The 25,766-nt window shown below is 30.7% G+C and overlaps 3 protein-coding genes and 1 non-coding gene across 4 annotated transcripts; 3 read left to right on the top strand and 1 right to left on the bottom strand.

The window, feature by feature from the left end:
• The first annotated feature begins 622 nt into the window (after window positions 1-622).
• Window positions 623-6,128, top strand: LOC100779861 (cellulose synthase-like protein E6). Its single transcript, XM_041009747.1, has 8 exons — window positions 623-1,003; window positions 1,841-2,165; window positions 3,304-3,444; window positions 3,556-3,687; window positions 4,195-4,407; window positions 4,688-4,909; window positions 4,982-5,329; window positions 5,413-6,128. The coding sequence occupies exons 1-8, from the start codon at window positions 705-707 to the stop codon at window positions 5,965-5,967; spliced, it is 2,235 nt and encodes a 744-aa protein (XP_040865681.1). The 5' UTR covers window positions 623-704; the 3' UTR covers window positions 5,968-6,128.
• Window positions 6,129-8,611: 2,483 nt separating this feature from the next.
• Window positions 8,612-10,027, bottom strand: LOC100817111 (protein NOI4). Its single transcript, XM_003518505.5, has 3 exons — window positions 9,808-10,027; window positions 9,347-9,535; window positions 8,612-8,854 (listed from the first exon to the last, which is right to left on the bottom strand). Exons 1-3 carry the CDS (start codon window positions 9,811-9,813, stop codon window positions 8,810-8,812), a joined length of 240 nt encoding a protein of 79 aa, XP_003518553.1. The 5' UTR covers window positions 9,814-10,027; the 3' UTR covers window positions 8,612-8,809.
• An 834-nt stretch (window positions 10,028-10,861) lies between these two features.
• On the top strand, window positions 10,862-17,939 carry LOC100779327 (probable ribosomal RNA small subunit methyltransferase B). Its single transcript, XM_003519586.5, has 17 exons — window positions 10,862-11,051; window positions 11,162-11,224; window positions 11,306-11,460; window positions 11,683-11,793; window positions 12,075-12,140; window positions 12,582-12,665; window positions 12,753-12,839; window positions 13,971-14,062; window positions 14,160-14,220; window positions 14,490-14,549; window positions 14,894-14,954; window positions 15,421-15,528; window positions 15,935-16,053; window positions 16,136-16,207; window positions 16,315-16,400; window positions 16,650-16,746; window positions 17,243-17,939. Exons 1-17 carry the CDS (start codon window positions 10,901-10,903, stop codon window positions 17,372-17,374), a joined length of 1,605 nt encoding a protein of 534 aa, XP_003519634.2. The 5' UTR covers window positions 10,862-10,900; the 3' UTR covers window positions 17,375-17,939.
• A 4,416-nt stretch (window positions 17,940-22,355) lies between these two features.
• On the top strand, window positions 22,356-22,461 carry MIR156F (microRNA MIR156f). The gene has a single exon (NR_048738.1). It is a non-coding gene; the product is annotated as a microRNA MIR156f (primary transcript).
• Window positions 22,462-25,766: the final 3,305 nt, after the last annotated feature.

Here is a 25,766-nt window from a genome sequence, read left to right as displayed (position 1 = left end):
ACACATTTTATTGAATTTTATCAAAAATAATATCAGGCCTGTATAAGATGATAAGAATACGTGAAGAAATGATACTATTCTTAAGAACAATTGTATTAGCTAGTCTTAATTTAGAGTTACATTACATGTTCTAAAGAAAATCTTTGAATGATCCTAATCTAATAAAACCTCTCCTATTGGCGTAAAAATAGTATAGAAGGTGGAGCTTTTTCATCTGGGTTAAAAATAAAAATTAATAATTATCATAATTTAATCAATGAAGTATTTATCGTAATGAATGATTTTTGTCATATAAGAATATAAGAAGTATCATCTTGAATTACATCTTATATTTTTTATTTGTCTTGTAATAAGATTTTTTCATCTAATTAAGTTAACCTAACCCAAGCCGATGCAAAAAACTCATTTCTTTGATTATAACTTCCATTTTAATTTCAAAGATTAAATACGTCATTCACTCTTTTTATTTATTTATTTCTTTCATTAAAATATTGATATTTTTCTTCTCTTTCTTCAATTATTTTGCTGATACATTTTTCATTCATCTATTAATATTCAATAACTTTGGAACACTTTTTTCAATAACTCTAGTAAAAAGGCTTAAAAGACAGCCACAAATAATAATTTTTGTTTTCTTATTAAGGACCGCGATACGAATAGCGATAGTGCACCAGAAGCTCATCAGATACGAGAGGAGAGAGAGAATGGGAGAGGAAGAAGAAGGTGCGAGACAACAAGAGTCTCATGTTGATGTTAGTTTGTTTGAGACAAAAGAAGCAAGATTCCGAGGAGTTTACAAGGTATTTGCATCTACAATATTTGCAGCAATATGTTTGATTTGGGTGTACCGAGTGGCAAACATCCCCACAGTTGCAAGTGGGAGATGGACTTGGATTAGTGTTATGGTGTCAGAGTTATGTTTTGGAATATACTGGATCATCACTCAATCTGTTCGTTGGAAAATCGTATATCAAACGCCTTTCAAACACAGGCTCTTACAAAGGTTAGTTTCTCTTCATCACAAGCCTCAAAATAAAGAGAGAGAGCCTTTATTTTATTTTTTTTATCCATTGCACCATATATACCAATTTTTACCTCCAACTTTCCATATTTCTTTTGTTGAGTTGAGTCTTGCAAGTAATTAAGAGGCTGTCATCATCTGTACCTTACCCAGAACTAAGATATAAAAAAGATATGAGCTCAAAATGGACTCTTGAATCTTGTTGCACAGTTTAAAATTATAGCTTATAGGAAGATATATATTAGTATTTTTCAAAGAGATACTGCATGCATTTTGTTATGACTACCTCTGCTGGACAATCAGAATTCACACAGCAAAATGCAATACAACAAGGTCCAATAGCTTTAACTGTATACTGTCGTATGAAATAAAGAAAAAAAAGAGAAGAAGATAAGAATGACAAAAACAAATTAATTCATACAAAGGAGTCGAACTTCACAATCATAAAAAAAATCTTTTATTATAAATTATTAGATAATTCTAAACCACCACCACATATAAATTATTTGTTTTTTAATTGAAAGAAAAAAAAGCTAATAACACTTAAAATTTGTCAAAAGAATAAAAGAGGTGTGGTCCATGACCAGAAAATGAATTTTTCTATTGTACCCATAATTTTCCTCAGATCGATATCCTCCACTGACTCCCTCAACCTTAATGCTATTTTCGTCATTCTGTACGTTACTGTGTCTAACACAATCAATCTAACTCTAACATTTGTTTATCCCTTTGATTAACTGCCATGTGTATGATTTGGCTGTGGTGTAACACATTTATAGTGTCAAACAAATAATGATTTCCCATTTTGATTTTTTACAGATATGATGAGGAGAGTTTACCAGCAGTGGACATTTTTGTGTGCACGGCTGACCCAACACTTGAGCCACCATGCATGGTGATGAATACGGTATTATCAGCAATGGCGTACAATTATCCTGCGAATAAATTGAGTGTGTATCTCTCTGACGATGGAGGCTCAGAGCTCACATTCTATGCTCTCTTAAAAGCCTCCATTTTCTCCAAACATTGGTTACCTTTCTGTAGAAGATTCAATGTTGAACCTAGGTCACCAGAGGCTTTCTTCGCTGCCCATAATTGTAGCAATAGTAGCACTGAGTATAGCCAAGCATGGTTATTTATCAAGGTAACTGAACTTGTTTTTTTTACGTTGAATTATTATATATGTCCATATAATGTTACACTTCTACCTTAATCTAATGTTACTAATGTTCGGGCACTGTCTTTGTGATCACATGGAATTCTAGGAGTTAAACAATTAAGTAATATATGTACTAGTATTAAAAAAATAAAAAATAATAAGTTTATATACCTAACAGGTTAGTTGAAAATTAAAAAATTAACCTATTAAATTAAATTTATTTGATAAAATTAACTATTGAAAGAACAAAAAAATATAAAATGATAAAAAAATAATAAAATAATGATTTATTTTAAAAAAATAACAAGAAAAAATAACAAATATATCAAGGATAAAAATTGAAAAAATTATAAAAATAATAACATTTCAAAAAAATACTAGAAGCTAATAAAAATTTATTAAAAAACTTATTTATCAAACAATCAAATGAATTTTTATATATAAAATGAACGCATTTTTAATTTTATAACCGAACAAATATAGTTTGGATAATACATATTTAATTTCCCTTAAACATGTTAAATTTGAGTCTTATATCTACATAACAAAAATTCTTGCAGTAAAAATCATAATATGAAGAATGTTTTATAATTCGAATAAGAATGTATCATATGAAAAACATCCTAATCACCTCTATAATGTTGAATAGAAAAGTATTCAATAGTTATCTCAAGAGTTCTATTGCTTGATTTTTGTGGTTTTTCTAAACTAGAATTTAGTCATTTTATTATTCTATTTTTTTTTTTTAAAATTATTTTATTTAAATTATTAATATCAGTAGTAAATATTATTTTTAATCTTTAAATTGAGTGATGAATAAGCCTGCTAATGAAACTATGAGGCTAAATATTACACAACCACAATTATTAGTATATAGTATTATCAATTTGTACATGCAATTATACGAGCGTCTCTCGATGACTCTAATATAGTTTAATTATTTAAAAGTATTTAAATTTAAAATACAAAAATTATTTTTTGTCTATTTTATCTTATGTGATTTGTTTTGAAATATTATTTGTTTATTGATTTATTTTGACTGATTCTCCAAATCTGGCTTCATTTTAAATATAACCTTTGATGGAAATTTACCCTATATGCCATTTCATTATTCATATGTCAGAATTTGTACAAAGACATGAAAAGTGAGATTGAATCAGCCGTAGCAAGGGGCGAGGTTCCAGATAATGCGATGAATCAGCACAGAGGATTCTCAGAATGGAATCCAAAAATAACAAAGCAGAATCATCAACCTATCGTGCAGGTATGAACATTTTTAATTTGCACAAAAAAGAAAAAGTAAGAATTCACGTTGAAATTAATGTACTATATCTTAGTTTTCTATATAATATTTATTTATTCTTCATTTTATTAGATAATAATTGATGGAAGAGACACTAATGCTGTAGATGAAGACGGATTTCAACTGCCAAGAGTCGTATACATGGCACGCGAAAAACGACACAACTACCCTCACCACTTCAAAGCTGGAGCGGTTAATGCATTGGTGAGTAATACTCACAGCATTCCATTAACAATGTATGCTAATTAAACTCATAATTTTATATTTTACTTGTAAAAATGTATCTCGTTTTAATTTAAAAGAATTAAATCTTACCTTTCAAATGCAAGTTAACAATGTTAAAAGAAAAAAGAAGTTAATTAACTCTTTATCTAAAATGTTTTTTTTCTTTTAAAAGTGTCTTAATACTTTAATTAGACACTACCCTAAGCTTAGTAGTTAGGCTATTTTTTTTTGAAATAGTTAGGCTAAACATAAGAACTTTGAAAATTAAACTCTTTTATGTTTACTTTTTTTTTATTATATCTTAATATATTATGTTTTCCCTTCACTCTAGAAACTTGTCTTTTGTACATTGATGATGATATTTTCAAATTGTTCATTCAAAGAGGTATTTGACTATGTTTTCTCAATAACAACAAACAAAAAATAAAGAAAATTATCTACTACTATTTGGTGTCAGTGTCACATATCACAAGTTTCATTCTGCAGATACGAGTGTCTTCCGAGATAAGCAACGCCCCTTTCATTCTCAACTTGGATTGTGATATGTACTCCAATAATGCAAATACAATTCAAGAAGTATTATGCTTCTTCTTGGATGAAACAAAAGGCCACGATATAGCTTATGTTCAATTTCCACAGAGCTATAATAACATCGCCAAGAATGACCATTATGCAAATTCTTATCTTGTGAGCAATAAGGTAGGTAATAAAATAATGTAATTACTTTATATGCCTATAAATACAGTATATATATATATATATATATATAATCTCACAACACATAGATGTAGAGTCTATTTGGATTTCTTTTTTTTTAAGTAATTTTAGAAGAAGAAATAAGAGGAAAAGAATAAAATAGTTAACAAGAAAGTTATTTCATTTTTTTTTAAAAGTGCTTCAAATAAGCTTATCCAAACAAGTCCATAAGATGGACTACCGGTTTATTGAGTTTGATTTTACTTAATGTGTGCATATAAAGTTTGAGCTAGCTGGAATATGTGGATATGGAGCAGCCTTGTTTTGTGGAACTGGGTGTTTACATCGAAGAGAAAGTCTTTCGGGAGCTTACTTGAAAGATTACAAAGCAAAATGGGACAGCAAGCCAAAAAGAAACGATAATAGAACAATTGATGAATTGAATGAAGCATCCAAGGTTCTTGCCACTTGCACCTATGAGGAGAGCACTCAATGGGGGAAGGAGGTATGTGCTTGTTTGTAGCTATTTTTTTACCATAAAATTTCAAATATTTGATGATATTTATGAATCTTGCAGAAGGGATTAGTATATGGTATTCCCGTGGAAGACATTGCTACTGGCCTTGTAATCTCATGCAGGGGTTGGAAATCGATTTATTACAACCCTGAAAGGAAGGCTTTCATGGGCATAGCTCCAACAACCTTGGATGTAGCATGTCTTCAACATATGAGGTGGTCAGAAGGCATGTTCCAAGTTTTCTTCTCCAGGTATTGCCCTTTCATTTATGGGCATGGGAAGATACACTTTGGTGTACAAATGGGATATTGCACTTACCTCTTATGGGCTCCCATGTCTCTGCCTACTCTCTGTTATGTCATTGTTTCTCCTATTTGCCTACTTCATGGCATTCCGCTGTTCCCACAGGTTGTCTCATGCGTTTAATTAACCTGATTTGATTCCTTAATTTTCTTGCACATATTTACCTTTATTATTTCATGTTTTTGCAGCTTTCAAGCATATGGGTCCTTCCATTTGCGTATGCATTTCTTGCTACATATGGCTTTAGCTTGTGTGAGTATTTGATTTGTGGGTCCACAGCAAAGGGTTGGTGGAACTTGCAAAGAATTAAATTCATCCATAGGACCACCTCGTATCTCTTTGGTTTCATTGACACCATGAAAAAGCAATTAGGACTATCACAAACAAATTTTGTCATCACCAATAAAGTGGTTACTGAGGATGTCCAAAAGAGGTATGAGCAAGAGATCATTGAATTTGGAGGCTCTTCGATCATGTTAACCATGTTAGCAACAGTGGCATTGCTAAACCTTGTTGGTCTTGTTGGGGGAATCAAGAGGATTATGATGGATTTAAATTTGGAATTCAGCTCTAGCCAATTGATGATGCAGATTACACTGAGTTCATTGGTGGTTATGATCAGTTTACCAGTGTATGAGGCACTTTTCATTCGTAGTGATAAAGGTTGCATACCATCTTCAGTTATGCTCAAGTCCATTGTCTTGGCCTCATTAGCATGTTGCCTGGCACCTTTCATTTGCTAATCTAGCTATTTAAATGTCAGTACAATACTGAAAGTGTGGCTCATTACTTACTAGTGATAAGAATCTTTAATATTAGTTCCTAGTATGGCTTCATTGACTTGAAGCTTTAAGTGTGCGCGCTAGTTATCTTTATCAAAGTACTTTGGTTCCACGTATCTAAACATAAATCTAGCAACTATTAGTTTTTGGAAACTGGAGATTGAGGATTCTGTTATGATCCTAGAGTTCGAGGCTTAGGATTCCTCCACAAAGAAAGGTTAAGGAGAATAAATTCTTTTTTTTGGAAAAATATAAATTATATTAAACCCAAAATGATATAACAATAAACAGGCGTACCATTAAGAATTTATTCTTAATGGTATTGCTTGCATTTCTATTACATGCTTGATTCTTATATAGGCACCCAAATGCTAAGCTGATTATTCTTTCCTCAGCGGGTCCTAAGGTGCAATAACAGAATTGATAACAGAATGAAGATATCCTCCCTATCCAATGAGAGCCCGCCAGCTCAGCGCTTAGGATCAGAATTGGTTAGGAAATCTTCCTGCTTGTTTTCCTTTTAGTGTTTGTCTCCTCCTTGTCTAATTGCAGTGCCCCTGTGCTGTGTTCTTGTGTGTTTGTCTCCTCCTTGTCTAATTGCCTTGTCTAATTGCAGTGCCCCTGTGCTGTGTTCTTGTGTGTGCTGCTGCATAACATCATAACAGATTCCCAATATTTGATTTACAAGAAATACTAGCAATGCACATTTCAATATTATATACCATTTAGCGTACTTCCTTCTGTTAGGGAAATTCATGAGACCCACGAATTATGTATGTCTGCCTCTTCGTATAGTAGATATTATTTTCAAATTAGTATGATTTACAGGAATTTCAACTAAAAAAATAAAAAAATCCGTCCAGAAAAAGGTGTTAGACAATTATATATTTGGTTACATACACTTTTAATACATATTTTAAGATTTAATTATTATAAACTTCAGATACTAATAAATTCACTAAGTTTGAAAATTATAGAACTAAATAGATGATTAAATCTATTTTTAATTTTTACATTTTAAGATTTACCTAATTAAATTTAACGTCCAAGCACTATATATTTGATAGTCACGCAATTTTTTTTTTCATATAAGCATTTTGTTCGTAAAATTAATTTAAAAATTATTAAATATAGTATCTAAACTAACTATAATATTAGTTTTATATTAAACATAAGTCACAATTAAATAATTAATTTTGATAGCATTGGTGGGTGCAAATAGCAAAGATTTAAATATATTTTAAATTTATAAATAGAGTTGACTTTGATTTTAGCATTTTTTTTTATTGGAAAAAAAAAATATTGTGACTATATCATATGCACTGTCAATGAGTTAGTCAGCCCATTCGTGATCGCTAATCACCCTTTCGGCTTAGCTTAGAGTTGGAATGTTGAACTGCCAATGCAACACCCATCACACAATCAATGAAGAATAACATAATTGGTCCACTGACAAAAAATATAAGAAATTGAATTAACTGTGGTGAAGACTATTCACTGTTTCAGAGTAGGAAAGGCAAAGGAAGGCACATTCGCAGGATCTATGCAATGGGCTTGGCTTGATTTGTTTGCTCCGATGGAACATGCTGTTCAGAAAAACCTTCATCAATAGACTCTCCCAAAGGTTCCAGTTCGATCGATCTACACCTTTAATTTGTTCCCGTGTTTCACAAACTATTTTTTTATCTTAAAAAATTATTAAAATTTATTTTGTTTTTATTTGTTACAAATATTTGTGTATGCTTTAATATCTAGAAAAATTAGAAATTACAAGTAATTAAATATTAAGTATCTTTTTTATAATGTCAATCTAGTTGGGATCATTAGGCACTTTGTGATCTCGTTCAAACATTCAGCTTTCTATAAAACAATTGAAGTTTTCCAAAATCTACTACCCAATCCAATTACTTAGGATTGATGTATTTTTAAATCAATTTTAACTTATTAACCTAAACAAATCATTTTTTCCTTTTCTTTTACAAAGAGATCTAATTCAATTATATGAGTAAAGTCTATGTGTTATTATAAATTTTTTTATATCATTTTCAATTTTTATGAATAATATATTAATAATATAATAGGGAGAATTAGACAAGAATGTATAAATTGTTGTGACTCTCATAGGAAAAAAAATCAGCGCAGTAACAAAACTACTTGTAAAACGAATCGCACAAAATTATATTAAGAAAATATTTTTCCATTAATTTATACCATATATATTAAGTTCACATTGTTGTCATGAATTTTGAACTCAATTCGGCTCATGAGTTTTGTGATTGTCCTATATATAAGTTTGATGCATGCATGTTTGCTCTTGTGGCTTGATTTTCTTAGCAGATACTACTTCATGACTCAAAGGATGTAGATGGGCTTGTTTTGCCAACTCTGGTGTATATGGCTCGTGAGAAGAAACCTCAATATCATCACAACTACAAAGCTGGAGCTATAAATTCATTGGTAGTGTATACAATTAAAACCCGCCTCTATTTTTTATTTTAAATATATATATATATATATTTGGTAGCTCTTCGTCTAAAATTTTTATAGTTAAGTATATTTGATTTGAAAATATATAAATCAACAAGCTAAAGAAACTAAAGTTAGTCATATGGATAAACCACTTTATATATATGGATAAAAGTTTGTTTTCTTTACTTTTCCTTGTTGCAAACTTGCTTTTATAGCATATAAGCATAACATAATTCATCTACTACCCTCAACTCCTATCCTTGAGAAATCGTTGGAAGCAACTATTACATATAAACACGGTCTTCTGTTCAATCTTTTACACGAGCAACCATAACTATGACTCCACGGGAGGACTTTGTATGCAACAAAAACATTTTTTCTGAAAATCAAATGAGATTCATGAGAGGAGAAATGTAAATACAAAATAAACCCATAAACATCAAACAAATTATTAATTATAGGTTAAACAAATTATCCCTAAGCTAGATCAACTATCTATAGAGACAAAAATCAGATAGTTCATTTACCACTAACAGACATCCAGATACAGAAATTGCGAAAGACTATATATGCTAATCCAAGAGAACAATAAAAGTAAGAATCATATTTGGTTGCAACGTAAAGGTTGTAAATGAATCATTGTTGCAATGGGTCTAGGATCCACTTAACTTTTCAATCAAGGACAATGTTTAGCATCGTATATATTTAGGTAGCTCAGACAATCATTCTGTTGTTTCTTAATTCTTTTGAAATATAAATACATTATAAACCAAGAAAAGAAAAACAAGCATATAAATACACAACACTCATACAAAAACATAGACATGTAACGATATATTGATTATTATATCATAATGCAAGAATATCTTACACTTTGTGTTTTGCTTGGATCTAACGGAGGTCGTCTGGTACGAGGATTAACCTTTGCAGGTGACTCTGGTTTGCCACCACCTGTCTTTTTGTCATTTCTAGCTTTGTTGAAAATCACCGTGTAGCCTTCAGCTGAAGCTGGATCATTGACATCCCATTCACCAAACTTTGGTAGTGGTCGACCCGTGTCCTGAGGGTTATTCAGATTTTTTTGTGTAAAATATAATTAAACTCAAAAGGCTTATAAATATTTCCTCATTATGTGAATTTTATCCTAAAATTCAGACAATCAAACATGGATCATGTTACCAAAATCAATAAATTATTGTGAAATATGATTCATGGATATGAGGAGCAAAATTGAAATGAATAAGCAACATGAATGGGGAATCATATATAGGGAACAGATAATCAGAAGTAATTCATAGAAATTTGAGATAGTAAAAGAAAAATAACACATACCGACATGAATACAATGTTGGAAGATTTTCCGGAAAAAAAAGAGTGAGGAAAAGAAGGAGAAAATTTAGAAAGAGAGAGGGTGTTTTAAAGAAAATGGAAGAATTTTGGCGTTTATATGTAAGTGTAACGTGTTGAACGGAAACCAATGAGTGGTGATGTACAGACTAACGAATGTGTGTTGAAAAAAAGTAACGATGTGGAATGGTAAAGGAAGGAAGAAATCAATGACGCATCCACATTACACACACATATATATATTTCCATAGACCATCTGTGGAAAAACAAACACAAAAAAATTGTTCAATATGGTCAACCATAAACTCTCAATACACTATAGACGGATTGTATTCTCGTAAGTTCTTTTTGTAGTTATATGACGTATGAGTCACGACATTACGGTTTATTTAGGGTAAATGGCCTATTAAAAGCCAAATTGTACCAATTTTTTTTAGGATGAATGACCAACTTTTGTAAACTTACATGAAAGAATATTTGTTTAAAAAATATTCTATGAAAGTGTAAAAGATGAGTTAAAACTGTAATTAATTCTCATTTTTTGGTAGAGTAAAAATAAAATAAAAGAGGAAACATTTCAAAAATTAATGAGTCAAACTACCTTTAACCTGTTATTTTAATTCAAAATATTCTTCTTTTATTTTTATTTATTCTATTTTCTTATTTTTTACCAAATAGAATATAAGTGTGAAATCATAATAGTTGTTGAATTTTATAATTTAGTGTCATGATTTTTAAAACTTATAATTTAATATCAAATTTATTTTTAAATAACAATAGAATTAATTGTCACACTTTTTTTAAGCATTCAAAACTAAAATTTTGATCTTATAGAATGGATTACATGTTGTTAGATTCAGATGGAAATCAAAAGTAAAAAATTAAGAGAAATTTGTTTAAATTAAAATAGATTACAACAGGTATGATAATCACTTTCATTTCTTTCTCCTTCCCCTCTACCAAATAGAACACAGCATTAGAGGTCAAAATGGTCAATCAGCCTTTATTTTTAAAAAGAAAAAAAAATAACCTTTATTATCCAAAGAGCAAAGCCAAACAAACTGCTAAGAATCTAAGCATGGCGCGGGTGCTGTATATGGGTTTACCTTTCCCCGCAGAACCCCAGAAAACTGCACCTTCTTCTTCTTCTTCTTCTTCTCCCTCGAAGCCATTGAAGCTTCCCCATAGAACCTGCAGCACCAACATATCCATTCCCAGCACTGCCAAAGGTAACAACAAACCATGCTAATGCTTCTTCATTTCCTGCTACAATGCTACTACTTTATTGATGCTTCCTTCACTATCACCAAAAAACTAAAATAAAAAATGAAACTTTCAGGCGGTGGCAATCGTTTGCTGAAAACCCAGAAGCTGAATTCAGAGGTTTCTCCTCACAGAGCTGGTACATCCACTTTCTCCCTCATCATCCTTTGAAAGAAGGTGTGGTTTGTCATTAATTGGTTTGATTTTGTTGATGTTGCAGTGTCAGCGGTGAGATTGATGCGGATTGAGCTTGGTGGTGCTTTTGCTGACCTTCTCAACGAGAAAGGGAAAGGTTCTGGTGAAAACGAGATGGGATATGTTCAAAGAACGCTTGGCTTTCGCACTCGGGAATTGAATCACCATGATCTTAGATTGGTTAGTTACTTTAGTTTAGTTTAGTTATCACTTTCGGCTCTGCTTCACAACATATAGTACAAAATGTTTTATTTATTTATTTATTATTATTATTATTATTATTATTATTATATGTTTAGATGTTCTCTTTTACATCAAATAACTTTAAAAAATGGCTGCTTTGGTCAGAATTCATGAACAAATTTATTGATTCTGTTCTTGTTTTATACTACAATTACATAGGTCACAGACATTGTTGGGGGTACGATTCGCTGGAGAAGATATCTTGATCATCTTATCAGTTCACTATGTCATGATAAAGATATATCTAGCATGGAACCTCTTCTCTTACAGGTGATTTTGGTCTCTAAACTTTTGAGTATATTTGCATGAGTCGTTGACTAAGTAAATACTTCATATAGAGAAACAAACAGAAGGAGAAGACAAGAAGTTTTTTACATGTCACTCTAATTTAGTTTTGCAAGCGAAGAAAGATTTTGTAGTTGAACCTTTTGAAATAAAGATATAGGGTGTAACCATATATTCATTGGTCTTTTTTTATATAACAATTCATAGGTCTTTGAGTCCTTATATTGTTTGGACATGCTATTACTGATCTTAGTACTTTGTTTCAGATTCTAAGAATTGGCTTCTATGAGATTGTCAAATTAGATATGCCACCTTATGCTGTCGTTGATGAGGTATTTTTTTGACCTATATATATATATGTGTGTGTGTGTGTGTGTATGTATATATGATATATGTATGCGTATTTCTTGTTTTGTAGATGAATAGATTGGGTTCACATATCTTGAAGCTTGAGCATATATAGTAAAGAGCATAATTTCAATAATGGGATGTGAATTAAATTTATAGTTGCAAAGGATTTTTATTTGTTGAATTTAAATTTTTTTAATGTTGTCTGCTGGTAGAGATATATTTTATGCTTGTGTGTGATTATTGTTGTGAAATTCAACCTATATTTCTTTTTTTTTTCTGAAGAATTGTTCTTAAGAATAAAATCTGATGTCATGTTATTGCAAGTTTGATTGGTAAATTTTGAGGCTTTGGTTGAATATAATATATACACTATAGTCTAACCTTCACTTCATCGTTATGCCAATCTGATGTATGAAATGCAGAACGTGAAGCTTGCTAAATTTGCTCTCAGACCTGGGGCTGGCAACATGGTCAATGGAATTCTCCGAAAGCTAGTTGTGCTGAAGGTTTTATTCTTTGCAGATTGCATGTCTTAACTGTGAGAGTGGGAACTCGTGAAGAATTTATCAAATCCATTGATGTTTGGTTTGCAGGAGAAGGAAAGTCTTCCTTTGCCCAAAGTGGAGGGTGATGACCGTGCTCAAGCACGTGCTTTGGCAACTCTGTACTCACATCCAGTTGTGAGTGTCTGACTGCTGTCACTTTTTCTATCATTATTCTAATTCAGGGTAATTTAGAATTAAGAATCACTGCATCAGAGGCAGATAAGCATAAAAGCTTCTTTTTTTTGTGGTCAGCATCCATACCAGTAAAGTATGGGTATTATATAAGCATAAGATGTGCAAAATGGTTCTAAACAAAAATTTCAACAAAGAAGAATTAAAGCTATATGCTTAATACATAGTTTGTACTCATTTTCTAGCAATCTCTAGCATGCCTAAAATGCTATGCTAGCACTATTTTCTTAATATGGTGTGGTTGTTATCACAACCTACTTGATAGGCTAACATTGAAAAGCTGAAATTTTTTATTTTGAAGGTGGAAGGTTATATTTCAGATACACTGCAATAAAATCCTATGTATCTCATTTTGAATGGTGTTTTCTGGGTTGTTTTATACAAGAAGGGGTTTAAGAGTGTTCCACAACTGATAGGTCTAGTCTTGCTTCATGTTCCAAATAGTTAAAGTCAATAGTTGATTATCAGAAGATTTTGGTCTAACAAAATTTGTTAGTTGTGACGATGAATGTTACAAACCCAGAATGGAATTGGGGAAAAGAAAAGAAAAAACTTATTGATTGAATGAATTGAACAAAACAAAGGAGATAAATCTCTCCTCCAAGGTTTTCCCCTTTCCCACAGAGCTAATTCTTAATTTACAATTGATACAACTCAGAATGACCCCCTTCCCTTACATCCTCCTATATCTAGTTAACCCCTCTAACTAATTAACAAACTACTTATACTATTGCTAATTGTTTTTCTTTTGTCTTTACTAATTCTTATCAACAAATTTTATTTACCTTTTTTGGATTCATAGCTATGTTAGTTTTATATTATTTTTGTTTATAAATGAAAGTTTAGAAGGGATATATTACTCCAGTACTACTACTCACTCAAGGTGCCAATGGAAAGGACAGGCAGAGGACCAGTGTAAAATGGATAATTTAGCGTCCAGCAGAAAAATACTTTTTTAATCAAACTAACAATGTAAAGATTAACAGAAGAAATTTTGCAATTCACTAAACTTGCTATCACCAGAATAAGGAAAGCAAAACTTAATTGAAACACTTTCTTATTGCTTCTTTGTAGTGGATGGTAAGGAGATGGACAAAGTATCTTGGCCAGGAAGAAGCCATTAAATTGATGATATGGAACAACAGTGAACCCAGTTTCAGCTTAAGGCTAGTGAATATTTCTTCCATTTTTCTGTGCTCCACCCAGAGTAGCATGTAAAAAAGACAATAAAGAACTCAGGCTATATATTTATGCTAATTTCAGAGCAAACCGTGCAAGAGGTTTTTCAAGAGATGACCTTGTGACACAGCTTAATGCATTGAAGGTGCTACTACTCATGATTGAATGTGGCATTTACTTCTGCTTATAACACTATCTTTTTTATTTTATTTTTTTATTTTATTATTATTATTTTAATATTGTTTTGAACTTTAGAAATTCCTGCTATTTTGTTTTGAATGAAATCCTCTCTTTCTGTATAGGTTTGAGCAGAAGTTCATGTTACATTCACATATTATAATTGTATTTTATCTCTTGCTCTCTGTCTCATCTTTGTCTTCCTGACAGATTTTAGTATTTCTTATTAAATATCAGGTCCCACACAAACTTTCACCGCATTTGGATGAATTTGTTCGTATCAAAACTGGGTTGCAGGTATGATAGTGAGACAAAGGGTTGATTACAAGGATGCTTTCATATGTGAATTTTCTAACTTGTATAATGATTTTTTGAGTCAAACACTGATTAGAGGAGAAAAGTTTTGGGGACTAACTAAACATATTTCCTACCATGTGTAATAGCTAATAGGTTCGATATCAATAGTGTGAAATTGGGCTTTAGCCAGCTACTGACCTACTGTGGGTGTATCTTTTCCTTTTATTTTATGCTTTATATTTTTCACATGGGAGGCAATGAAGTTATATTCGTTTTGCTGTTATAATCTGTTATGAACTAAGCATGACTTTCTCATGTTTACTATTTATAGTCTCATATTTCAGATTATTATTCAAGCTGGTCTTCTCAAAAAGGGTTTATGTTCAGTTCAGGATGAGAGTGCAGGTCAACTTGTCATCTTTTCTCATAGAAGGGATGCCTATAAGGCTGTAATATCTAAAGTTTCTTTTCCCTTCTTTTGTATTTTACTTTGAACACTGGCCTCTGCTTTGCTAAGATGACCCACCAGGAATAATGCATTATTGCAGTTAAAAAAAAAGAAGGAATAATGCATTATTTTTATGCATTTATCTTAATGTATTAGTAGGACTGAAGTTTCTTTCTATGATTCTCTTCTGCTTGATGGAATATGAGTCACTAAGTAGGATTATTTAGGTCATTTGCCAAGCAACCTTTAGAAAGCAGACATATGGCCAAAGGCCTTGCATCTTGCATAAATGCTATTTTACCCAATATGCTAGTTGAAGTATAGATTTCAACCAGTCTTAGTTTTTTTTTTTTTTAATTAAAAGAAATTTTTATATTACATGGTTGTATTCTTGTACAGTGTGTCACACATCCTTGATTGCAGGTCTGGTAGTTTCTGTTGTGGATCCTCAACCTGGTGAAACTATCATTGATTGCTGTGCTGCTCCTGGTGGAAAGACCCTCTACATGGCCTCTCATTTAAGTGGCCAAGGTATCAATTTGTCTAAGAATTTATTAAAATCATATTGGATTTCAATTTTTTTAGAAGTTATAATAAATGTTTTCTTAATTTTCTTTTTCTTCCGAGAAAGAAATTCACCCCAGAGACTTCTAGTTAGTTTTAGTGAATTATCTCTTTGACCCTGGGATTTGGAATTAGTAGCTTTGTGAAATGTGAATATAGTTTCAGATTCCTTCCTCTCCTCAATTCTCAACCCATAATAGCTCACCAAAAAAAATGTTCTCTATTGGAGATAATAATCTCCTTAGATCTTCATTCAAGCTATCAGACAGTGTGTTTTGCTCTGCAATGTACTTAGTGATGTGTTGGTATACTAGTTTCTTGTTTTTTAAGTTTACCATTCAGCCAATTTAAAGGAAAAAACTTGTGTTTTCAGGTAAGGTATTTGCAATTGATGTAAATAGTGGTAGGTTGAGAATTCTTAAAGAGACAGCAAAGTTGCACCAAGTGGATGGTGTCATTACTGCCATCCATGCTGATCTTCGTACATTACCTGTATGTAATTTTGTCCTTGCAGTGTTAACTAGGAAATTGCTTATTTAATTATTTCTTATTGGTTTTCCTTTTCATTTCCCAGGATAGTGGACAGCTTAAGAGTAACAAAGTTTTGTTGGACGCTCCATGCTCTGGACTTGGTGTTCTTTCCAAGGTGATAGGGCTAAATATGTTTACTCATTGTCATTGTTTTCGCAAAATTATTCAGTGTATTCCCCTTTTCTTGTTTGTTAATCTGCTTTTATTCCTTGGCTTTTGAAGAGAGCGGACTTGCGTTGGAACAAGAATCTGGAGGATATGGAACAACTGAAGGAATTACAGGATGAGCTCCTGGATGCAGCATCCAAGTAAATGCCAGAAATTCTCTTTGATGTACCTCTGTTTGTGTGCATTATTTTTAGTTCAGTGAATTTATTGAGTGAAGTGATAAAAAGCTTCACATGCTGGTTGCTAATCATGTAATGAATCAAGCCTTGTTGCATGCTTAGATGATAACTTGAGTATCCTAATTTTAAAATAAGTTCTGTAGAAGTAGTTGAAACTAATCTATGACACATTGTTTTCACCTGATGGATTTTTTTTTTCTGCACATGCAGATTGGTAAAACCTGGGGGAGTATTAGTTTACAGTACATGCTCCATAGATCCTGAAGAGAATGACGACAGGGTAGTGGCATTTCTTGCAAGACATTCGGTAAGCAATATCACTATTCACCAATCTTTGCAGAAAAAAAAAAAAACTATTCACCAATCTTATTCAAATATTCTGTTTTTTGGTTTTAAATACACTTGTCCTTGGTAAATTGTACTACTTTAAATTACCTTTTGTTGAATATTTATTATGCAAGTTACATGTTGTGTATCTGGGTTCATCGGACATATCTTCTATGCCAGCTGTTTTAAGTTCCAAATCCTCCTTTTAAGCTTGGTGATGGGCTGCTTTAGAGAAATTAAATGCTATTTATATTACCAGGAATTTGTTGAATAGCATGAGGTTACCGGGAGTTTTAATTTAAGTATGGAAAGTCAAATGCTTTTCATGTAATGATTACTCTCATCTGATTGTCTATTTTGACATATAACAGTATGGATTTACCAGGAGCAGCATGTATATTATTCTCTTTGGAGTTCAGTACTCTGGTTTCCAGTTTCATTTTTCAAGTGCTAATTTATTATTCTCTGAATTTCAGGATTTCCACATTGATCCAGTAGACAGATATGTTCCTCCTGATTTTGAGACAAGCAGTGGTTTCTTTTTCTCCAACCCAGTTAAACATTCACTAGATGGCTCCTTTGCAGCTCGTTTAGTACGTGATTTATAGAATGAATTTCCGGGAAGGAATTCTCTGTGGCTCTATCCCCAATTACGTGACATTCAAATTCAATGAAAAATGAAGAGGCTGCTTATGAGTTGCATGCGGCTATTCTGGTTCGTCTCTCCAATTCATCATGCTTTGAAATCAAGCATTAACCCTCCGTGAGATACTGCACTTACAGAGCAGACATTCTGATTACTCTCCATAGAAAAGATTTATATGAGATTGTCAGCAAGTTCTATTTCCCCAGGAACTTTGGAAGGATGATGAAATGATGACATTATAATAAGCAAAGATTCGAGTAGATTAAACTGTAAAATTCCGAATGGAATGTCCAAGCTTCTAAGATTTCTCCAACTTAATACATATTCTGATGCAGCTTCAAGAAATTCCTTTTAAGTGTAATGTTCAGTAGCTGTTTACAGGGGAATGCTGTTTTTTACTGTTATGCTGCTAATTACAATACACGATCATTGATGTTACTGGTTGCAAATGTTGAATAGGAATATAGAAACATATTGCTACAGTTTGTCTATGACGATTAGATGAATGGAAATTCTAGGACCTTGAATTTGAGAGTTAATAGCTAATCTTAGTCTGTAGTTGTCTATACAAGAAGTTGCACGGCAAAGGCTGGTTATGAATGCAAGTTAGAAATGATATGCTATTGTGGGAAAAAAAAACTTCGGCAAAGAGGCTGTTTCCGGATTCGAACCCATGACCAACAAGTCACCAAGGCACAACTTTACCGCTGCACCAGGGCTCATCCTCTATTGTGGGAAAAAAAAAATATATATTCTGTTAAGGTTTAAAAAAACATGTTTACTTGGGCATAACATGCATTTCTCACCGTTGGGGTATCGTTTGGCAGAGTCCTTACTTTCGTTTTTGTCTTGGCTTTTTTAGTATATGATATTAAACAGTAATGTAAATCTTCAAGCATTCGTTTCTGGTTACTTTGGACCTTCCTGCGTACTTTATATAATGGAAGTGATATTAAATTATTAGAAATTAGTTCTAAGTAACTGAGAGCAATAAATCGATAGTGCCCGTGAACCCTGTTGTAATACTAGTCAATTGAATACTAGATTGGACCTTTAAAAAAAATATTTTTTGCACCAGAGTTTTTTATAAAATTATTTTCATAGTCGGAAGTGATGAGATTAAGTTTCCAATGCACAAAGTCTCCTCTATATATGCAGCTAAAGAAACAAACATAATTATCTGCAAACTGTGTTGGGCTTTCTCACTTATATTAGCACCTTTTTAGAGAAATGGTATCGATGCTAGTTATGTGTGTTTCCATAGAAGATGAAGATAAGAAGAAAGCAACAGATAACCGTGGTTGCATGTACATTTGGCTTCTACGAATGCATAGGCTATAACTAGATACGCAAGGTACTAATTGTTGTGCATGTCTAGAACGTGTCATGTAAACTGTTATCCTCTCTGCTTTAGTCTGCTCAGAAGTCACAAGTGAGAACAAACAAGCCTACACAGACAAACACCCTGGTCTGGTCCCTGACATTAATTTCAAACGCTAAAACAGGAAGGCAGGTCCATAAGGGGGGTGGTATGGTAATAGATAAAGTAAAAGATACAAAATCTCATTATATTTTATGAATTTAATTAGAATGTTCTGATAATGCAAATTTTTATATATTATTATGCATCAAATAATCTTTAAGTAGTTACCATTTACCAATATAAAAATCTATGCAATGTTATGGTATGAAAATTAAACTCATTTTATTTACATGCAAAATGCTACCTAAGATCTTATTCAACGAAGTAGTTCTTTGGTTCTAGCCATTTAAATAAAATAATCCGCGGCTCAAACGCAACACGACACAGTTCTGGTCGAACACTACAAACCTTCTCCAGGTCTCTGACATTTTCGCACAAAACTTCACTGTCTCAAATTAACCCTTTCGGCTATGATGTGTTCAATCGATTTACCCTAGAGGGATTATATGAGTCTCTAAAAACTTGTTGGACGATCCTTATAACTGACAATTACTTGTTATTTACTGAGCAATTGTTTTACTGGGTCCTCCTGTGGGGTTCAGATGACAGCTTAAAATTTACTATATTATATGTACTATTTTATATTCTTAAGAACAAAATCAAAAATACTATGAGAAACTGAAATTTACCTATGCTGATCATGAAAATTGTATCCTACAAAGCTGTACATAACTTTTTCTTCTACTTTTTTTGATATAAAAAGCATTTACATAACTTATATGAAGTGTAATTACCACTTACTAATTACGTGTGTATCTTAACAGATATTTTTTTTTGGCACGTACTTTAAGTGACTACATATTTAAAAAATAAAATTATTTATTAATTATAACACATCATCGTACTTACCAAACTAACCAAAAATGACGTATATCAAAATTGAAGTCAGTTAATCTTTTAAAGTAAATTCTAAACTCTAACGAGTTGGCTTAATTACTGTGCTTCATACTTTAGTTTTTACTTCAGTTTGGATCTGTTTCGCCATATTTTAGGCCAAAATTCTTGAACTATGTCTTTTATATTCACTTGGGATGATTCAAAACAAAATCAAATTGTTTTGGTATATATAGGTTCCTCTAGGGTTGGAGTTGAAGGTTGTCTACCAGAGTATGAAAATGTATTCTAATGTAGTTGAAGTTTCTCAAAATATGATTTTATCATATCTTATTCCCTAATCTTAGAGATAAAGTATGATGAGATATAGCCAAGATATGGTTAAGGTTTGCTACATATGTTCAAGATATGATAAGGCATAATAAGATATAATAGAATAGAATAAAATAATAAGCTTGATCGTGTCAAAATCTCATCTAAAATAGGTAAAGGTCAGTTGCATGTTGAGTTCATATGTCTGCTGACCTTTAAATGACCATAGGGTACACAAACCAATCAAAATAAAATAAATTTACTTTTTAATTGACCTCCTAGTAAAAATATTTTTAATTGAACATATTCTTTTTATAATATTTTTTTAAAGAAATATGGGTTTTGATTACTTTACATATATATGAAAGGAAGTAAAAAGAGACTATTCATATTTGTGCTTGATTAATCAAAAATAAATAATTATGATTGATTTTTAAAAGATGTATTTAAGAATTAATACTGAACAAAATATAAATTAAGCTTAACATGGCATGTACATAAAAATGATTAATTTTATATATCAATAACGATTGACAAAACCACTTATATCTTTTAATAAAGTGATTTAGAATTTAAATCCTAGTGATTTAAGGTTAACTAAACAATAATTATTTTTCTTTTTTAAAATTGAAACAAATCAATTAGCCATCATTCTTAATTAGTTACTTACTTATTCATATGCCTAAGAACACATCACTACATTTATTTGACTAATCCCTGAGCAGGTTAGCTAAACCATATAGGCATATATACACCGTACGATCTGTTAAATTCCATGAGGTTGATGTTATATAAGAACCGCTATCTTCCATGGTGTGACATATTCAGCTTTCATAGAGTTTTTGTTTGATACGTTTTTCTCTCCTCATTCTCAAGCCTTCATCTTCTTCAGGTGCCAAAAACTGTCTTCATCTTCCCTCTCCTGGCTCTCCATAACTCCATTATTCTTCGATTCTAATGCTTTTTCACTTTCTAATCGACCAGTTTCTTTCCTCTGGTGGCCCTTTAATTATATTCTTACTATACGGCCCCTCAATTAGATCTTTCATATTATTTGTTCTTTAATACCAACATATATATATATATATATATATATATATATATATATATATATATATATATATATATCAAGGATCATGCATAGGTGTAACGAAGGTGAGAAGCTTTAATTGGCGAGGCTGACTTGGGAAGAAAGAAAAGGATCAGTATATATATATATATATATATATATATATATATATATATATATATATGGAGGTGAATTATTCATGCTTAATTGTTAACTCCTGTGGATGAGATTTATACAACATCATGTACTAATAATCTGTGTGCATATCACCCCACTCCCATCTCATTTCTAAAGAATATAGTATATATACACGTATACTAGCTCATTCAATATATTTCTAATCAGCATCATAGATATATATGTCTTACATTAAGAGAAGCCTACCCCCCCCCATATATCCTTTGGCAAATAAGACCTAAGATCTAAGATCGATTGATATTTTGAAGGAATTAATATATAGACGACGGCATAAAAGTAAAACATGAATTTAATTTCAGAGATCAAGCAATTTTCTGAAAAACTCATCACTGCCACTTGATTATGATCTGTTCCAAGAAATGAAAAGATTTTATCTATCTATCTTGAAGTTTTAGTATTATTTTCTCAGTTTTAGGGGCTATTATTTCCCAGGATTAGGGCTTGGACCATTTTCTCAGTTTTAGTATTATTTCAAACTTGACTAATTATGTGTTAAAATGAATTAGTCTCACATCATAACTAAAAGTTGTAGAGGATATATACAAAGAAGAAGAAAATTTAAGTGAAATCAATTTTGTTTAGATAGAAACTCCTTAGCTAATATATGGTTGAGAGATAAACATGTTTCTTTAGTATGTGCATTGGTTCAATTTCTATATCTAGTATAAAAAAATATTTGTTAAAAGAATTTAATATCTTAAATAAATTTTAATACTTCAAAATATTAGTCTCTGATTTTCAGGTAGAGGATACTCCAGGTTTGTAAAAAGAAATTCCTTAATGTAATTTAATTAATTCTAAATATAATATCATATTTAAACCAAGAATAGAGTAGGAAAAAGAAAAGGAATAGAAATATGCTTGTTTTGATACACGAAAGGTCCACCACAATATGCCATATCATGATATCAATATATATGTATGGTCTCATCCAAATACATGATGGTGTTATTGTTCATAATGGACAAGGTAATCTTGATCAAGAGTGGAAATGCATGTCTTGAGGGTTTTATTCGTGGTTGTGAATGTATGGTGATGAGTGATGAGATATCTCATGTTGACAGAAGAGAGAGAGCACAACCCGGGAATGGTTAAAGGAGTCTTTGCCTTTGTTGGGAGTGTGCTCTCTCTTCCTCTGTCATCATCACATTCACATGCCTTTTCTTTCCAGCCAAAGTAGACGTGTACATACAGCAGCATTGTCTTATTACCATTCAAGGTATGTGAAGCTTTTCCTTGCCTCAAGTTGAATTGGTTATAAATAATGTCGTTTTCAAAAATATTGAAATGGTATGTCAAATTCGATGGGCATAAGAGTGGATAAATCGAAATGGTCCTTCACATCACTGTCATATATGTATGATCTTTAATTTTCTTAAAAAATAAAATAAATCAGAATTCAAATTAAGGAAAATAGAAATAAAATGGATAGGATATTAATAAACTCAATTTTATATTTGTTGAGTTTTATAATAATTATCTAAAAAATAATAATATTAAGGATATTTTTAGAGTTTAATGGGATGTATTACAAGTGTAAAAATGATCATATAATCATCTTATATGATAATCATTGCTAACTTTTATAATAATGTTTTAAAATTCACACCAATAATGATTTTTCTTATAAGATGATTCATATTCGATCACCATATTTTTATTGGTTGATGGTAGTAATCTAACAAAACTTTTACACTAATATTTTTTATCAGACTTTTACGCTAATATTGTACGCATATATATTAAACTCAAGTTTTTATAAAATATAAAATTGTCATACATAAAAGTCATAACTGAGAATTGATGTTAAACTATATAAGTATTCCATGGTAGTTTTCTGCTGTTAAAATTTGGGAGGAAATGGTGATCAAATAACATTTCTGAATACAAAATGCAGAGTTGAAAAAAGAAATAAATGATGCCTCAACTGTTTCTCCTTTCCTTTCCTAGATATTTCCAAGAACAATTATTTTGTAATGGGGAAAAAATAGGAACACATTCAATAATAAAAAATTGTTTACTTACTCATTTTCCTTTGTCAGTTCACTCATATTTTGTTGCTAATCATCTGAGTGAAATGATTGTGATGATTTGTGAATATATACACGATGGTGAAAATGTGAGAAGAACCAAATAATCAACCATCAAAGGAGCCCTTTTCTTTTTAGTTTTAACAATGAAACTCACTAGTGGAATTTATAGAGTTAATTATACTTTTAGTTTTTATATTTAATTTGTGCATGTAAAGTATAATTTTTCTCTCTTTTTAATTTAATTACATGTATTTAGGTTTCATAAGTTTTCAATTTTTAAATTAACTAATTCTCTTATTTCAAAATTTCATTAGTTAATAGAAATGTAACGAATACATTGTTGATTTCCACGCGCAATATACACACAGGGATTGATCAAATAATGAAATAATATTGATATAAATAAGTGTAATTTAGTTCAAATTTATCATATATAATAATTTATAAAAAAGTAATATTATAAAAATTAATTTAATTTTTTTTGAAGTTGAATCCATGTCATTCAATCGTTTTTATAAGGCTTTTATTTCTGAAGGATAAGTAAAAAAAAAAAAAGCTTTTGCATCATACAAGATGTAAAAGCTTTTTATTTTTTTTAAGTTACATGCTGGTGTATCTGTCAATTAATTAGCCTTGGCGAAACTTATAAAAATTACTTTATTGTGTACAGTTCAATTGATCTTGTCATGTTTTTTTTAGTGTTAACACATACATGAATTGTCAAAGTCTAGTCTATATAATTTCTTACCCTATAATAATAATAATAGGATAATACTGTTATATCTGTCAAATCACATGATAACACTTACAATATATAGCTAATTATTAGTTTAAACACCATATAGAAAATTGATATTGGTAACTTCAATAAAATGTGCTTATTCTATTTTCATGTAGAACACCATAGAGGAGTTATTTAACATATTTTTCTTTTTTTTAGAAGTCACGGATATTTTTATAAGACTTTGCTTGTGCCGGGTAAACTTTTCAAAACTATAGTATTTGTTATTAATGTTGATGATGCTTATATTAATATTTTGAGGGGTTTGCTAACATCCACTTATTTTTTAAAAAGAATAAGTTGCACCTAAATATATTTTAAGGGAATTTATTATAGTTACAACTTGTTAATTTATTTCTTGTAAAAATTAAATATAAGTTAATAAATTTTATATGCGTGTATTTACTAACATATATTCACTTACTTTTTAGAAATGAGTAAATTAATAAGTTACATCTTGGATGTATTTTAAAAAAAAATTATTATAATTTACTAATTTACTCCAGAAATATATATATTACTATACACATACCCTATTTAGAGTAAGGAATTTAAGTTTTGTTTAATTTCCCATCAAATCTTTCACACAAGATTAAAATATATTGGTGCAAACTATAGAACGTGAGTTAGAAGATTAAGCTGTAAATGAGCTAATAGAACATGACGGCAATTATATTTGGCTGTTCCAAAATAATTAAACGCATTGGTATGCATATGGACAATAACGGAAATGACTAAGATACCGATAGTTGGGGCATGTCTGCAACGTGTCATGGAAAATGTTCCTCTTTTTTCTTTCCTCAAAAGTCGCGCAATTTTTCTTTTCAAGAAATATCAGTAATTAATTATTAATATTTTATCAGTAAAAAAATTAATTTTTTTTTTATTTTTATCATCAAATTAATTTTATAACTTGAAAATCATAAGTTAGAACAAAATTATTGATTCAAGTCCCTTAAGTAAAATCTTATATTCAAATTTTATAAATAAAAAAATATAATTAAAAAAAAATTCACTAAAAATGAATAGTCAAGTTTATCAATAAAATTAATCAATCATAAAACTGGGAAATATTTTATACCAATATAATATTACATATAAAAAAAATCACACAAGTTAGAACATATGAACATTCAGAGCAAAAATCAAACTGAAACGCCAAAACTGCATATTGGCAAGTCCAAATGATACCTACAGATGGTGTAGTTCCCTAGAATTTGAGGATACATAAAAAGAATGCGTAGCAGGGTTTAGTCATCTAAAGCCAGTAGAACAGGTTATTGTTAGATAATATTTTAAAATTTGCATATAGCTCTCGATCATACAGTATATATAAATAGGATTATTTTCTAATTTCTATAAAGATATATTGTCCATTGTTGTTGAATTTTTTAATGATGAATATGAGGATTTATTATTTTTGCTATATACATTTTAATATAGGTAACTTATCATCATAATTTAATCGAATTATTTTATTTTATTTTACTATAGTTGCTACGAGGTTTGAACCAATAACCTATACCCGAATCTCTTATGCATTGTCACAGTTACTTATGAATTCTTTAATTATAGCATGTGACTACAGTTACATCAGCTACACAACTTCAATTTTGGAAACTAAAAGTTTATTAAAATGATTTC

Source organism: Glycine max, chromosome 2, assembly GCF_000004515.6.
Source record: "Glycine max cultivar Williams 82 chromosome 2, Glycine_max_v4.0, whole genome shotgun sequence".
In the NCBI taxonomy this organism is placed as follows: domain Eukaryota; kingdom Viridiplantae; phylum Streptophyta; class Magnoliopsida; order Fabales; family Fabaceae; genus Glycine; species Glycine max.
This window is presented reverse-complemented; position numbering and strand designations above follow the sequence as displayed.

Coding starts and splice junctions, on each gene's coding strand:
- LOC100779861 (XM_041009747.1), top strand. CDS start 705: ATGGGAGAGGAAGAAGAAGGTGCGAGACAACAAGAGTCTCATGTTGAT. Junction 1,004..1,840: donor AAACACAGGCTCTTACAAAG/GTTAGTTTCTCT, acceptor GATTTTTTACAG/ATATGATGAGGAGAGTTTAC. Junction 5,330..5,412: donor GCATTCCGCTGTTCCCACAG/GTTGTCTCATGC, acceptor ATGTTTTTGCAG/CTTTCAAGCATATGGGTCCT.
- LOC100817111 (XM_003518505.5), bottom strand. Junction 8,855..9,346: donor ATCCAAGCAAAACACAAAGT/GTAAGATATTCT, acceptor TTTGATTTTCAG/AAAAAATGTTTTTGTTGCAT.
- LOC100779327 (XM_003519586.5), top strand. CDS start 10,901: ATGGCGCGGGTGCTGTATATGGGTTTACCTTTCCCCGCAGAACCCCAG. Junction 14,063..14,159: donor GAACCCAGTTTCAGCTTAAG/GCTAGTGAATAT, acceptor TGCTAATTTCAG/AGCAAACCGTGCAAGAGGTT. Junction 16,747..17,242: donor CATTTCTTGCAAGACATTCG/GTAAGCAATATC, acceptor TCTGAATTTCAG/GATTTCCACATTGATCCAGT.